The sequence below is a fragment of the Panthera tigris genome, chromosome B2, assembly GCF_018350195.1.
Source record: "Panthera tigris isolate Pti1 chromosome B2, P.tigris_Pti1_mat1.1, whole genome shotgun sequence".
Lineage (NCBI taxonomy): Eukaryota > Metazoa > Chordata > Mammalia > Carnivora > Felidae > Panthera > Panthera tigris.
In genome coordinates, this window is record NC_056664.1 from 100,431,856 (window position 1) to 100,447,227 (window position 15,372).

At 41.1% G+C, this 15,372-nt stretch overlaps 1 protein-coding gene across 2 annotated transcripts in view; it reads right to left on the reverse strand.

The window, feature by feature from the left end:
• Positions 1-15,372, reverse strand: part of LAMA4 (laminin subunit alpha 4) — a 143,569-nt gene that overhangs the window by 86,013 nt on the left and 42,184 nt on the right. For both annotated transcript variants that reach the window (XM_042987018.1, XM_042987017.1), the window contains exons 3-4: positions 11,840-11,964; positions 6,710-6,790 (exon numbers count right to left, since the gene is read on the reverse strand). In XM_042987018.1, coding sequence (XP_042842952.1) covers positions 6,710-6,790; positions 11,840-11,964 — 206 coding nt within the window. The remainder of the gene's footprint in view (positions 1-6,709; positions 6,791-11,839; positions 11,965-15,372) is intronic.

Below are 15,372 nucleotides of genomic sequence, written 5' to 3' on the forward strand. Positions count from 1 at the left end.
AATTAAATGCTGAAAAAAAAAAAGAGCCCGTTACATAGTAGATGCCATATAAATGCTTTCTACTTCTCTATGAAACACTGATAAACAAGGCTAGGAAAATGTAAGTAACCCACTCAAGGTCACAGGATAAGAATCCAGAAGTGGAGCAAGGTAGAGAGGAGGGAGTCATAGAAGAATTCTATGTAGATAACAGAGGGTGAGTTTGAAAAAACATAGTGCCTGCAGAAAGAATAAGACTAAACCCTGGAATCCCAAACTCAATAAATGTTGGCTTTCTTTTCTTTCTCCTCTTCTTTCTTCTTCTTCTCTCTTTTTTTTTTAAAGTTTATTTATTGGGGCACCTGGGTGGTTCAATCGGTTAAGTGTCCGACTTTGGCTCAGGTCATGATCTCGAGGTTCGTGAGTTTGAGCCTTGTGTCAGGCTCTGTGCTGACAGCTCAGAGCTTGGAGCCTGCTTCAGATTCTGTGTCTCCTTGTCTCTCTGCCCCTCCCCTAGTCATGCTTTGTCTGTCTGTCTCTCTCTCTCCAAAATAAATCAACTTTTTTTTAACTTAAAAATAAGTTGATTTATTTTGGGGGGCAGGGGGAGAGAGGGAGAGAGAGAATCCCAAGCAGGCTCTATGCTGACAGGCTCTGTGCCAGACTCAATCTCATGAACAATGAGATCATGACTTTAGCAGAGAACGAGAGTCAGACACTTAATTGAATGAGCTATCCGGGCACCCTTATTCTTCCTTTTTATCATCAAGGCCATTATCAACATCATCACTGTCATCATTATTATATCTGTTGATACTATATTCAGCCTTTCCTGTTAGGGCTTTAGGGTCCCCTTGGATTTGCTTGAATTCGGTCCATTCTTCTCTCCTGATCCTTAAGCAATAAGATCCACATGATAAGTCCTCATACTATCTTAGTATGTCTCTCACTCCACTGCAAAATTGAATGGATGAAGGAATACAATTAAAGCTGCCATGGGGGACAATGTGGAATACTGAGGTATTGGGATCATCTACATTTTTTTAAGTTTACTAATTGATTTTTAGAGAGAGAAAGTGCATGAGCGGGGGAGGGGCAGAGAGAGAGAGGGAGAGAGGGAATCCCGAGCAGGTTTTAGTGCAAAACCTGACTTGGGGTTTGATCTCGAGAACCACACATAACCTGAGCCAAAATCCAGAGTCGGATGCTTAATCACGTGAGCCACTCAGGTGGCCCATAACTGAAAACTTGGGATTGTGGCCCATACCTGAAAACTTGGGATTGAACATCAAGGCTCTTGGGTTTTGTTTTGGGTTTACCACTAACCAATTGTGTGACCTCGGACTAGGTCTCAAGGCTCTGTGTCTCAGGCTTCTCGTCTTTTCAAATGTACTATATAGAGCAGAGGGAAAGTCACACTGGGATGAAAATGAGAATTGCAAAATTGCTGGCTATGAGGCTTGCACATTTTATACTCATTTGCATCACATGGTAACTTCCATTTGCAACCTCTCTTCAGCCAGAGGGCAGTGTCTTAACTCACTCAATTCTGTGTTACCCTCTTCCATTTTCCTGGCACGAGGAAGAGTAGGAGATCAAACAGGCCATGAAATGACTCACTCTCATCACTACAGGTGCCTTTTTAAAGGAACATTAAAAGTACCGGTATTGTTTTTCATTTTAAAACAAAAGGTATTACTTAAACAAATATAACTGAGTGCCTACAACGTTCCAGATACTGTGATGGGGGAAGAGTCGTAGAGAAATGAATGAGATGCCACTTCTGCTGAGAAGCTCATAGTTTAATAGTAGAGACTGAAAAAGAAAACCCAAATGTGTGATTTCGAGCATGTGGCTTATCCTCTCTGTGTCTTACTTTCTCCCTCTATAAATAAGGATGAAAATGGTATCTTCTAGGATTTTTTTTTAGGCTTAAGTGTGTCATTGTATGCAAAGTGCTTACAACACTTTCTGGCACACAGTAAGCATTCAATAAATGTATTATTTTTATCGTCACAGTCGTCATCTAAATGCAACACAATGTGGTGAGCTCTACAGTTGGTCTGGTGGATTTGGGGAGCAGCGGCTCCCACAGGTGGAAGTTGAAGTGTGAGGTGGGAGGAAGACGTTGGGAAAGAGCCAGCCCGGGGCCAGGGCAGGCTTAAAACATGGACCTCATTGTAAAAACAAGTGTATTAGAGCTGTGTTGCATGGTACAGTAAGAGGTTCGTGTTTTATGCTTTGGACCAATGTTTCTCAAACTTAAATGCAGTGTGGGTCCCTGTGGAAGGCAAAAGATTTTCCCAGAATACCTCTGCTAGTGTTCATTTAAGTTATGTTTAAATCTTTAAATAGTTCAAACATAATACAAGGTAGAGAAACTCCTTATAACTATGGCTCTTACACATCTTAAAAACCAAAATAAATTTTACGATAAAACACAAACTATGAAACCAATTAACCAAGACGATGGATGGTGTTGTCTTGTTGCAGCTGAATGGCTCCTTGCAACATGGCGTGACAGAGGATTGTGTGAGCTCAACATCTATGCCCTGCCATGTGTTATGTGATGGCTCAGTTTGTTTTGATGTCATGCCATTTGGCCTCCAATTGTCTGTCATGTGTCACTGACACACCCCCGGCTGTTATTTTCTCCTCAGCTCTGAGGCAGATTTCCCTTTATTACAAAGTGGTTCTACAGAAAGTCCAGAACATGTTTCGAGTAACTTTTTCCTCGAGATTATCATGGAAATTAAACACCGAATTAAGAAAATATTCACTGAGTCCTCATGAACCCCACAAATATTTCTGAGGACACCAGGGGTTCTTGAGCTATAGTTTGAGAAACAGTGTTTTATATAATGCAGGTGTGGGATAAGAGGTGGGGCAGTAGTTCGCAGGCAGTGAGAGGATTGGCATGAGAACCCAGCAGAGTCAAAAAAAATAGGTATCCAGGCCTCACCCATACAGGTTCTTTTTCTGTGGGGCATGGATGGGATTTGGGGATGGAATCCAAGGTTTCCAGGGGATCTTATATACAGTCACATTTGAAAACCATCCCTTGATTAAATGATCTCTAAGTACAGAAACACCTAGTGTTTGAAATAGATAGACATCCATACAAGTCAGCAGCATATTTTGAAAACACCTCGTGGTTAGGTCCAAGTTCATAAATACATTGAAAATATAGATTAGATGAAGCTAAACTGGGACAATTTAACAACTTGACTGTTAAACTCAAAACAAAACACCCCCCTCAGTCCCAGGGTCAAACACAAAGCCAAAGCAGTGAAGACTTCTCCCTTCCCAATGACCCAGCCCTCTCTGTGGGAAAGAGATCACTCCTTCCACTGCCCTCTTGAGGAGCCTTTGCTTGTCCTTCTATTTGGCATTTCCTTTCTTCTGCCTTGTGATGAATGGTGTTTGGGTTTGTCTCCTGCTCTAGCCTTGATTTTCACTGAGGACAAGAGACCATGTCTTGCTTGTTATCACGTCCCTGTCCCATCCACCAATCTGCTGTGTGGTTGCTTCCATTTTGAGGAAGAGTCCCCCGGATTTTTGGTGTAAAAAGTCAATTTTGGTGTAAAAGGCCTGCATCCACTCTCCTTAAAAGAGCAGGGTGTAAGGAAAGGTGGACAGGAGAGAGGAGACAAAACAGAGAAAGTTGCTCAGAGTGATTGTCCCCCAATGCAGATGAAAGGCCTTTGAAGGGGCACTTATTTCCAGCACATTTGTTGCTGCAGCCTCCTGTTAAAGGGAAGCAGGTTAACTGTGCTTCTCCTGAATATCAGAGACTCATCTAATTCATTAATTGTCAAAGTTTAATGTAGGAGACCTTTGGGGCACCTGTGTGGCTCAGTTGGTTAAGCGTTTGACTCTTTATTTCAGCTCTGGTCATGATCTCATGATTTGTGAGATCGATTGAGCTCTGTGTTGGGCTCTGCAGCCTGCTTGGGATTCTCTCTCTCTCTGCCCCTACCCCTCTCACATGTGCTTTCAGTGTCTCTCTGAAAATAAATAAATAAATAAACTAAAAAAATAAAATAAAGTGGAAGACCTTACAAAGACAATTGGGAAAAACAGTATTGGCATAGAGAAAGAATCCAGATTTGTAAGCCAAACTGTGCGGGTCCTGGTGCCCCCACTTAGCAGTGTTGTGACTTTAGACCGGGCCTATCACCTCCCTTAGCCTCAGTTTCCTCATCTGCAGAATGACAAAATAGCACCTGCTCTCAGGGTGGTTGTGAGGCTAAGAGGTGAAGAATGTAAAGCAAGGACACAATGGACAATCAACAAAGGGCACTTACCTAGTTCAAATCTATCATTTCTGGCTAAGGAAACTGAGATTCAGGAGAATGAGCCAGCTTGTTCCCAGGCACACATTATGCTGGTGGGGGAAACTGGACAATGGCCACCATGACTCCTACAGTCACCAGGTAATTTTTATTGAGCATCTCTTAAGTGCCATGTGCCATACCAATAACGTCACAGTATCACCTCACAACAGTCCTAGGAGGTGGACATTTTCATTTTCTCCATTCTGGAGATGTGGAAATGGACACTTAGAGCTCAAATAACTCCCTCAGGAGGATCCCAAAGGGCTCGCGCTGAGAGACAAACTCAGCCAGGCCAAAGCTACATCTCCTCAATATTTGACAACTAGTGCTCTCTCCTTGATCCAACCATTCCAGATCCAGGATAGGCACCGGATCTAACCAAGACTTACAGGTCCAGGAGCCTCCAATGTGCATCGGGAGAGTTATCACCTACAATCCTACTTCTGAGGAGGGCATGCTGTCCTGTCCATGCAGGCCCCTTACCCTGGCTGACAGAACCTCTATCTGCACCCCTGTGCAACTTTGCAGGACCGAGCCCTGAGGCACAGAGATTTCTTCACTTCTGGGAGGGCTTGCATTTGGTCAGCATGGCTCTATTTAAGGCCATCCCAGGGGCCAGCGAACACCCATTAGCTGGTAATACTGCTCGATCTCTGTCAGACTAAACAGAGTTTTACCTCAGACACTGAGGGGACAAAGTTCCATCCCTGGCTGATTAACAGTCCTCTCTGAGCCAGAAAGTGAGCAAACCAAACCAGGTGCCTCATATTCCCGAACCCCTAAGTAAGAAAATACGGAGTGTGTCACAAACATTAATTAACCAAATGTCTATTTGTTCCTCCCGAGGTATAAAATCCACATGCGCCATCAGCTTTGACTTTCCATCTTCCCTCGTAGCAAAAAAGAGAAAAAATACCTTTAAAAAGTCTTCAGTAAGAGGATTAGCTATGATTTGTACGTTTAATAATCATAATAGTAATGCCCTCCAAGTATAGAGATTTTCTCTGCACTGTAGACACTGTGGCTTTTTAAAAAGAATTCCGGAACTACTCTTTGAGATGTAGAAGGTGATTTCTTAGGAAGTAAGATGGTTTATCATTTAAGGTTTACATTTTGAGTCCTGGACTGGTTTGTGAACTCAGGGCAGTGGGAGCACGCTGCTGGGAGGTGAGCATGTGCCGATGTTGGACCAGAGGTTTGAGAGGTACCCTGTCCTTCCCTCCCACATCATCTTGCTGCCTAAAGACAATGGGGAGGCTGACATTAATAACATTTCTTTTTTTTTTTAATTTGAGAGAGAGCAGGAGAGGGGCAGAGAGAGAGAAAGGGGGAGAGAGAGAGAGAGAGAGAGAGAGAGAGAGAGAGAGAGAGAGAATCTTAAGCAGGCTTCATGCTCAGTGCAGAGCCTGACTCAGGGTTCAATCCCACGACCCTGGGATCATGACCTGAGCCGAAATCAAGAGTTGGACGCTCAACAGACTGAACCACCCAGACCCCCCTGGCATTTCTCTTAAAAATAAGAAGCCCTCTCTGTAACACTCTTTTAGCAAAAATCATTTTATTTGAGAAAACTGAGTAGCCTCCAGGTGGGGAGAAGGGGAAATGTCTTGCCAGGAAACCATGCAGTGGGACGCCTCACAACTTTAGTCACCAAAGTCCTTCTTATTTAAGCAAAGCCAAGAGCAACTTAAAAAAAAGAGTGTTAGATGTCAATACCAACAGGGATTCAGAAAATCCGAACTCTCACGAAATTTGTTTACTTTTCAGGGAAGGAGACGGTGTAAAGAATAGACTAAAAAGTTCATGCTTTTTCAGTGTATTGCTTTACTGACAGAGGATTCACTTTTTTTTTTCCTACTGAGGAAAAAGCCTCTCTATTAACACTGCTGATTCTCAATGATGAAGAGAGAGGAGTGTTACCAAAACCATCTAAAGAATCTTTTCAAAATATAGATACTACTTTTCCTCTCCACCTGACCATTTATCCTGAGATGTGGTCCTGATCTGGACCCTTAGGGAGCATTTTTTTTTTAAGTTTATTTATTTTGAGAGTGACAGAGAGAGCACGAGCGTGGGAGGGGCAGAGAGAGAGGGAGAAAGGAAGAATCCCAAGGAGGCTCCACACTGTCAGCACAGAGCCAGACTCAGGCTCATATCCACAAACTGTGAGATCATGACCTGAGCCGAAATGAAGAGTCAGACACTTAACTGACTGAGCCACCCAGGCTCTCCTAGGGAGCATATTATTATAGCTCTATCTGGGGCATCCCCCAGGAGTTCTGAAATGCGATCCCTCACTCCCTCCTCTTAAGACGCTCTGGCAGAGCTGATGAGTGCCAAAACAGAAAGTTTCCTTTGACCCACACAGAAAACAGTGAATTTTATTAGCCTACCTTTCACAGTTAGGTCCAGCATAGTTTTCTTTACAAATACACCTAACGGCTCCATTTTTTCTATAGCAGGATTCTGCAAAACTAGAAATACAAGAGAATATTAGAAGTCGATTCCATACATCACTGAAAAGATTGTCTTAACTTTTAATTAGGTTATCTCTACTTTGGTCCAGTCAAATTCTAATGGGTGTGGTCATTTGTTTTATTTAAGTCAAATCTTCCTTTCAGGAAAATTTAGACCAGCAGTCCAGACAGAAAAATGCCAAGATGCCCATCCATTGGTGAGACCATTTCCCAGATCCACTTACTTCCACTTACTTATTTTGCCATAGAAGCACTTAATTATTTTTACTTGAAGCAGTGGGAATTTCCAGAATATATATATATATATATATATAATGCAAGTCTCAAACACATATTCTAAAGCCAAAAATAAAATAATCAAGTTATTTTATGATATTTACGAGAATTTCTTGTTATTCTCAGCATTTTCTGTGTATACATTTGAAAGTTGTTCCCTTTTTTCTGCACTAGATCTCTTCAGTTCTTCAGGGTCATGAACCACTTCTAAACTATACTCTATAATCTCCACTGAACCTTCTTTTCTTCATTGCATACCTTAAAGATTGAGAATTAAGGGGGCAGGGACCGGCTGTTTTGATCAAAGTCAAAAAGCAACTACACAAGTAATAAATAGGACCCACAGGAAAAGGATTCGTGTCCATAGAAATCCTTCTCTTGATTACTATTTTTGTTTGCTTGTTTGTTTATTTGTTTTTTAGATAATACAAATTTGGACACAGGACAGAAAAGCAATAAAAATATTGCTCAACTCTTAAGGCGGGGGAAATAGAATATAACTCACCACGTGTTTGGAAAATTTTACATTGACACATGAATCCATCCATCTGAGGGGGGTGTGAAAAATTTTAAAGACTTCTAAATTAATTTTGGCTTAGGTACTGTGCTATCAATGGCGTGTGACCTGCTGTTCTCACATTCCTGCATGCATTAGCAACTTTACCCTAATGGTCTTTGGAGGAAAGCAAATGGATGTGTTTGCTTTGTTTGAAGACATTTATAAAATCAGTCAGAAAACAATATACACTTGTCAGTGAAAGGCAACATCCACAATTTATTTTTTCTGTCAGTTTGGCTAAAAACATTTCAATAAAATTACATTTCTTTGGCTTTTATTCTTCATTTTGCTTGTTCTTATTTTTCAGCCTACTTCAAAAAACACTGTCAGTCAAGAGTCCAGAGCATGGACAAACCCTCACGCATGTTTCTTTGAAGATATCACCCTTCCCCCCACCCCCTGCCCCCAGCAGCTTGCCCATGGCTTGAAGGACTGAAGCATCTGCCGGTGTCTGGAGTCGTCTGCCTTTAGCTAATGTCCTGCTGTTTCAAACAGATGACATTTTCCTTAATTGGAGCCATTACCGTGGCTACTGGTAGACGGCAGGGGTGGGTGGGGGGGGGGGGTGTCTGGCCAACTCAAAAATAAATAAATGAACTCTGTGCAAATGGTCCCTGGGAATAGCTGTGTGACCATTGGTCTCAGTGGAGGGAGACTCAGAGGCAGTCACCAGCCACTAAGTTCCTTTTTTGTTGTTTTTTATCAGCATTAATTGTTTATATTTTTCTTAGGGTAAAGTCTGTTTCTGGCTAGGGAAATGAAAACACTGAGCCGTTCTCAGCCCACATTAACAACCATGGCGCCCTCTCCAAGTGGAAGGGAGCCTTTGTCCTTGGAAACCTTTATGAAACCCTAAAGAAAAATAGATTCAGCACTATTTGTTTACTTACCTCCCCTGAGCATAATTTCTTTGCTTTCTGATGTGGCTATTGTAACTGGAAATCCAAATCCTGGTCTGGAGGCTCAATTAGAAGATCTTGCAAAGTGTAATTTGGATTCTATTAGGTGACTTTTTGAGCTCAAATAAAAGTTCTGGCACTTTAATTTTTATAGAAAGTAGCAATATGAATTTTTTTAAAAAGCTGAAAGGGGCAGTGGATATTCAATTTTTGATGAGATATTTGACTAGTATCTGAGATTAGTTAACTAAATCTCTAATAAGGCCATATCAAAGGCTAGAACCATATAGGATCCAGGCAAATTTGTCCTCCTGTGACCACAGATTACCCCCCTCCAGCCCTCAATCCCCACCTCCCTGTTTGTAGTCAGTTTTCCCGCACAAGGGATCCAGGAAGTTGAATTGTTGCCACCTCAGAGGAAGCAAGTCTCCCACAATTTCCCCACACCTTCACACAATGTCTTTACTTATATGGGGGTGGGGGAGGATATAATTTTGCTTTTGGGCTGATTTTCAGCAGGCTTTTCAACTTCAATGGTGTGCTTTAGAGGTCTCAGTTTTCATATCTGTGAATGTGTACCTAACTGCTGGGTACATTCCCTAAGCTAGTCAATTGCTCTTTGAACCCGGCTCTGCTCACACATCCAAAGAACATGTATGGAAATGGTGATTCGATAGCAACTGTTTCCTCCTCCAAGACAGGAAGCTCATCACCCAATTGGCACGTTCTGCTTTATTTACTTGAAAGAGCCTTTGGGATAGCTTCCTGGTCAGCTGAAATACAGATAACCTGGCTCAAATGGTAAATGGTCATTTGCTTCAGGAGCTTCAAAATGTTGCTGTATCTTTTTTTAAATATGTATTTTGAGAGAGAGAGAAAGAGAGAGAGTGGGCACGAGAAGGAGAGGGGTAGGGGCAGAGAGAAAGGGAGAAAGCGCCCCAACTCAGCAAGGATCCCTGCTCAGCAAGGATCCCTGACCCGGGGCTCTATCTCCTGCCCATGAGATCACAATCCTGAGATCATGATGGGAACTGAAATCAAGAGTTGGATGCTCAACCAACTGAGCCACCCAGGCACCCCAAAACGCTGCTGTATTTTGACCTATTTTAATGAAGGCAGGACTTTTTGACTGTTTTGTGTACTGCTGTGACCAGCGGCTAGTAGTACATGAGTGGCATGTAATAAATAAGTGTGTGATAAATATTTGTTGATTGGATATAGACAAACTTCTCAGCCCATCAGTCCTTTGGAATGAAGTTCCAAAAGTCTCTTATCTCAAGACATTAATGTCATAATTTAGATAAGAAAGTCTCGTCATGTGAATAGGGCAAAGAGTGCAAAAGTCAGATAATACAATTTAGAGGAACCACTTGGGATTGCCTTTCTAATTAATCTTTTAGTTTCTAAGGAAACTGCAGCTCAGAGCTTACAAACCTGTTTTCAGCAGATGAGGCTACATAGATCTTTGTTTACGTGCAACAATGAGGGGAATCTGTTATTGCAAAGTTGGAGATTGGTGTGTTTAACGAAATAACTACAGCTTGGCAAGAGAGCAGGATGCTGAAACAGCTCATCAGATATGGTTAAGACTAATGTTTGGGAGCAGAATATTAATGAACAATTAAGGAATATGAGACAAAGGGAGCTCATAAATCAGGACACACTTGGGTGAAAATAACAGAACATTTAATGTTTGAGGTTTCTACTCTCCCTCTCAGTACTATCCATTCTGCACACATTAGTGATACCATGGGACATGAAAAATCACAAAGTAAGGCTTGAAGTAGGTTAGTGGTTTCTAAGGAAAAATGGGGCTGTAAAACATCTGACTTCTTCACTGACTGTCAGACACATCAGAGGATTTGAACAAATCACAAGCTTTTAGGTGAAATGTTAGTTGATGTTGGTGTTCAATTAAGAAAAAAATTAAGAAAAAAATGTCATCTTTTTTCTCTTTATAAGAAAGTGTGTGTGTGTGTGTGTGTGTGTGTGTGTGTGTGAGTGTGTGTCAGACATTCAGGCCTTTTTAAGAGTTATTTTATATGCATTGTTTAATTTAATCTTTACAACATCTATCAGCTAACTATTATATCTAAACAGTTAGAACATTGCCTGGCACAGAGTGAGCAAAATGTTAGTGTTAAAAAAAAGTACAAAGTATGTGTTCAATAAAGCCAACAGCTAACATACAGCTTTCTGTATGTAAAACACCAACTCAAATGTTCCACACGTGTTATCCTTGTCCAACTCTATGAGGCAGATCCTTACACCAACTGAGGAAAAAATAAATGAGATCAGAGCAGATAAAAGGAATCAATGAATGGAGCCATGATCTGAATCTAGTCTCTGACCCTAAATCCCATGGAAAGTGAGACAGAGGGAGAAAGTACCTTGCCTGAGATCCCACAGTTATTTTGTGCCAAAAGAGGGATATGAACCTAGGTTCATTACTTCTTCCACTTGTGGTATAAGAAAAAAATATGTATTTGGTTTTTGTCTTATTCCTGGCACAGAGCTCCTAAAGCTCTTGGAATTTCCTGAGTGATAAGACTATTGTTTGTTATTCAGAATGAGCCCCTTTCAGTCCTACCTGAGTTTATGCTAATGAGGTGACACTTGATGGGCCCCTAAGTAGATTCAGGATGGGCTGGGGGCATCTGACCAGAGGAGAAAACTACTAATTAGAGGGTTGGAACTCAGGGAAGGGGAGAGGGGATAAAGATTGAGTTTTAATTACTGATGATTTAATCAATCATGACTATGTAATGAAACATTGATAAAGCTCTTAAAAAAATGAGGTTTGTGGAGCTCCTGGGTTGGGTGAACACATTCATTTTCTGGGAGGGTGATGTACCTGGACAGCAAATGCACAGAAGCTCTGCTCCCTCCCATCTCCCCCTCCACACCTTGTCCTAAGGATTTCTTCAATTTGGCTTCAGTTATATCCTTTAGGAATAAAATTGTAATCGTAAGTACAGCACTTCCCTGAGTTGTGTGAGTCATTGTAGAGAATTATTGAGCCTGAGGGGGTGTTGAGGCAACCCCTAAATTTATAGTTAGCTGAGTAGGTATGTAAGTAGCCTAGGGACCCTATTTGTGGCTGGCTTCTGAAGTGGGACCTAATCTATGGGCTAATTAGCTCTAGGTAGTTAGTGTCAGAAGTGAACTGATTGTAGGACACCCACTTGGCTTCAGAGAATCAGAGAAATGGTTGATCTCAGGAAAACCTGAGAACTTTGGATAGAGCAAAAATAAAAAAGAAATAATTAAGGGGATAAGCAGCAGAAGGGAACATCTTCTCTCAGAACTTACTTGGCCATGTGGGGCAAAGGACAGGGACATGGCTGGCAGAACCGGGGTGCTCCCCTGATGGAATCTCCGATATAACCATCTAGACATTTCTCACAGTGCTCTCCTGTTGTGTTCCGCTGGCAGTGCTGTGAGGAAAAGATAAGGAAAATTGACAAAAAAAAAAAAAGAGAAAGAAATTTTATACACAATATATGTGGGAACCAAACAGTACTCAAAGCAAAGAGGATGTCAGGCTGATTGAATAAATGGTCAGGACAAAGGAGGCATGTTGGCTCCAGTCAATGCTAGAAAGTGTGAACAGTGGCAGATGACTTCACCCTGAACTTCTGTGGGTGCACTAGCAGCCTGAGGAGTTTAGAGTTTGTGTGCAGAGGGGAAACTCATCAGCTTCTCATTTCAGTTCAAAATGATAATCAGAAGGATCAAACTCTGTGCGAGAAACATCAGTTTATTGACTTGGATTGAATATGAAATGAAAAAAAAATCCCTCTGATGTTTACCCATGACAATGGGAACAATTTAAGGATTTATGGGCAAAATATGTCAGAAGGAAGCATAGATGGAATAGAAGGTAGGTAAAGAATGCCCTGCTAACGGGTTGGTGACTTGGATAGTGACATACAAGAAATACTACGCCGGCTTATTTGTATGATTTTTCCATTTGTGGTGAGGAGAATGGAAGGAAAAGCACCAAATGGGCTGATTTTTCTGCTTATAATGCCTGTTCATCTTTCAAGATCTGTACATGGCCTTGAAACCTCCAGGAATTCCTTGTGATGTCCCCTCCCGGATCCTTCCCTCCTTCTACTACCCACACTGTACTGTTATTCTTTGCTCCCAACCTCAGCAGCCCTTCCCCCACGTTGTGCCTCTCAGTACCGTACTGCTACTAACTCAAATGAAGGACGTACTCAGTAGACTGGAGTCAACTCAGCAGTGACAAGTTCATGGATTAATTTCTGCCTAGTACTCTAAAGAGTCAGTGATGCTAGTCTCATAGATTTCTCCAACAGGACTGAACTGGGTTGTCCAAGGCAATGGCATTAGCACTGTGATATTTTCAGCTTTATATCCCCCAGAGTGTATAAAAGTCGAATAGCGTTTTCAGTGAAAAATTATGCTGTTAGAATTAGAATGTCATCAAAGAGACACCCTCCTGTTTGGTCCATTCCCTTGGTAACATCTGTACACAAGATCTTCAACAGACAAAGCTTTTTTCAAATAATGCTCAATGGAAGAACCTTAGGGAGGCAGGATGGAGTAGCGGTAGTAAGGTGAACTCTAAGCTCTTTATTTTTGTCATTGTGTTCTATGTTGAAGTTCAAAATGGACTAATAATAGTGAAGTCCTGCTCTAAACATTTCATATGGATTAATGAATTTAATTCTTACTATAATTCTAAAGTAAGTAAGTTACTATTTTTTCCCCATTTTACATACGAAGAGATGGGAGGCACAGAGAGGTGAAATAAATGGCCCAATAAATTGTCACACAGAAGGAGGCAAAAGTGAGATTCAGACTCAGGCAATCTGGCTCCAGAGGCCAGGCTGTTAATTCCCATATTATACTACTTCTCCAATATGTTAGACAAAATTCTCCTTTCCCAAAAGAGTCATAAAATGACTACATTTTATGTAGGTATCATAGAATTTTACTAAGAGTTTGGACTTGGAATCAAAAAGGCAGAGTTCTAATGCAGGCAACAGGTTATCACGGTTGAACACTCTTTGGGCATTTGATCAGCCATTAGGAATGGGCAATCTTTGGCTCCTGATGAGAATTATGTTAGAAGAACAGAATTTAGAGGCCAGTTCAGACTGCCTGACAGATTAATGAGAAACTGGAAAAATAAAGTAAGATGTGAAGACAACTGTTGTTAACATATTTGTCCTCCACTTCTTAATTCTGTTTCCAGAACTATGTCAGCCTTTAGTAAATATTTGTGGGGAAAAAATGAAGGAAAAAGTGGGAAAGCATGAATTAATGAATTAGTGTCTGGAGCACATAAAAGAAATTAACATGTACCCAAATGAGCTCAAAATTGGCAAACTCACATCCCAGGGAACACCAATGAGCCTTGCCCGACTACCAGGAATCTAAGGCACAAGCAATCTGGCATGTCTGTTCATAGGCTGAGGTCAACTTTGTCTGAGTCCTTGTTGGACAGATGAAGCCCATCTGTGCAGAAGAAAACAGGCTTGTTGTAAAATGTTAGGTCATTCTTCCTGCCTGAAATGCCTATTAAGCTGCAATGAGCTGATTCCCTTCTGTCCCCTTATGGCTTGATGGATGCTTTGGACTTCTTGTCAGGGCTCTAATTCTGCCATGGCAGCCACAAGGAGCAATTATCCTCAAGGGCTAACTCACCAAATCTCTCTGACCTTCACATGCTCAGAGTGCAAACATGAATTTTCCTCATCTGCCTTCTTTTAACGGGTTTATCAGGGAATTCCCTGAAAGGCATTAATGTACATTCTGGAAGACTGTTGGAAATGATACTGGGAGCAAGGACAAAGATTTCTACTGCTTCCATGTTCTAGCTGGTGGACTTTGAACGAGTCACTTGACCTTTTGGTGTCTGTATTCCCTATCTGTAAAATGAGAATCCAGATGAGATGGCCTGTAAAGTTTCTTCTAGCTCTGAAGCCTTTTACTCTGGGATTGCAAACATGCCTTTAACCCTCAAAGCTCTGCCATTTAAAAAACGAAAAGAAAAACTGGCAACAATAAATATGTTGTGGAGGGTGGGGGGGGGTGGAATTTATTTTTTTAAATAAAATTGACCCCACTTAAAAATGAAAAAAACACTCTGAATCTTTGGCCAGTTGTTAAGAAAGCTGCACGTAGACAGTTGATTGCAGATAAGTGGATAAGTGTTAGGAATGGCATTTGGGCACCAGCTGTGACTCTTCACATGAGAAATGCTGTCTCAATAACTTGGCCGCAGAACGAACATAATGTTGGAAGAAGCCTAAGGGAATCAGGTTGGCCTTCATGTGGTTTGTCGCATGCATTATGCAAGATTATAGTCTATATAGATCTGTGGTTCTCAAAGTACGTCCAGGGAGGTCGAATCTATCCTCATAATAATATTAAGATTTTATTTATCTTTTGGACTCTCATTTTCTCATGCTGTAAGGTAGAATTTTCCTGGGGCTACATGACATGGAGATATCACCACGGATACGAGATCCAGCTGCCTTCTCCTAAGCAAAACATGAACCATATTTTTAATTTGTAAAATATGTTTATATTCTATAAAAGCATATTAGTTATGTTAACCTGCAATGGGTTCATTACTGTAATTTTCAAATAAATTAACAAGAAAATATGAGAAAAGTTTTCAGTTTTAAATGTCAAATGCAGTAACTATGGACAGATACAATCTGCATAAACAAAAGACCTTTAGTTAATTGAATAATTCTTATGAATGCAGAGAGCTCATGAGACCAAAAAGTTTGAGAAATTCTGTTCTATCTAGATCAGTGCTTCTTCTTCTTTTTTTTAAGTTTATTCATTTATTTTGAGAGAGA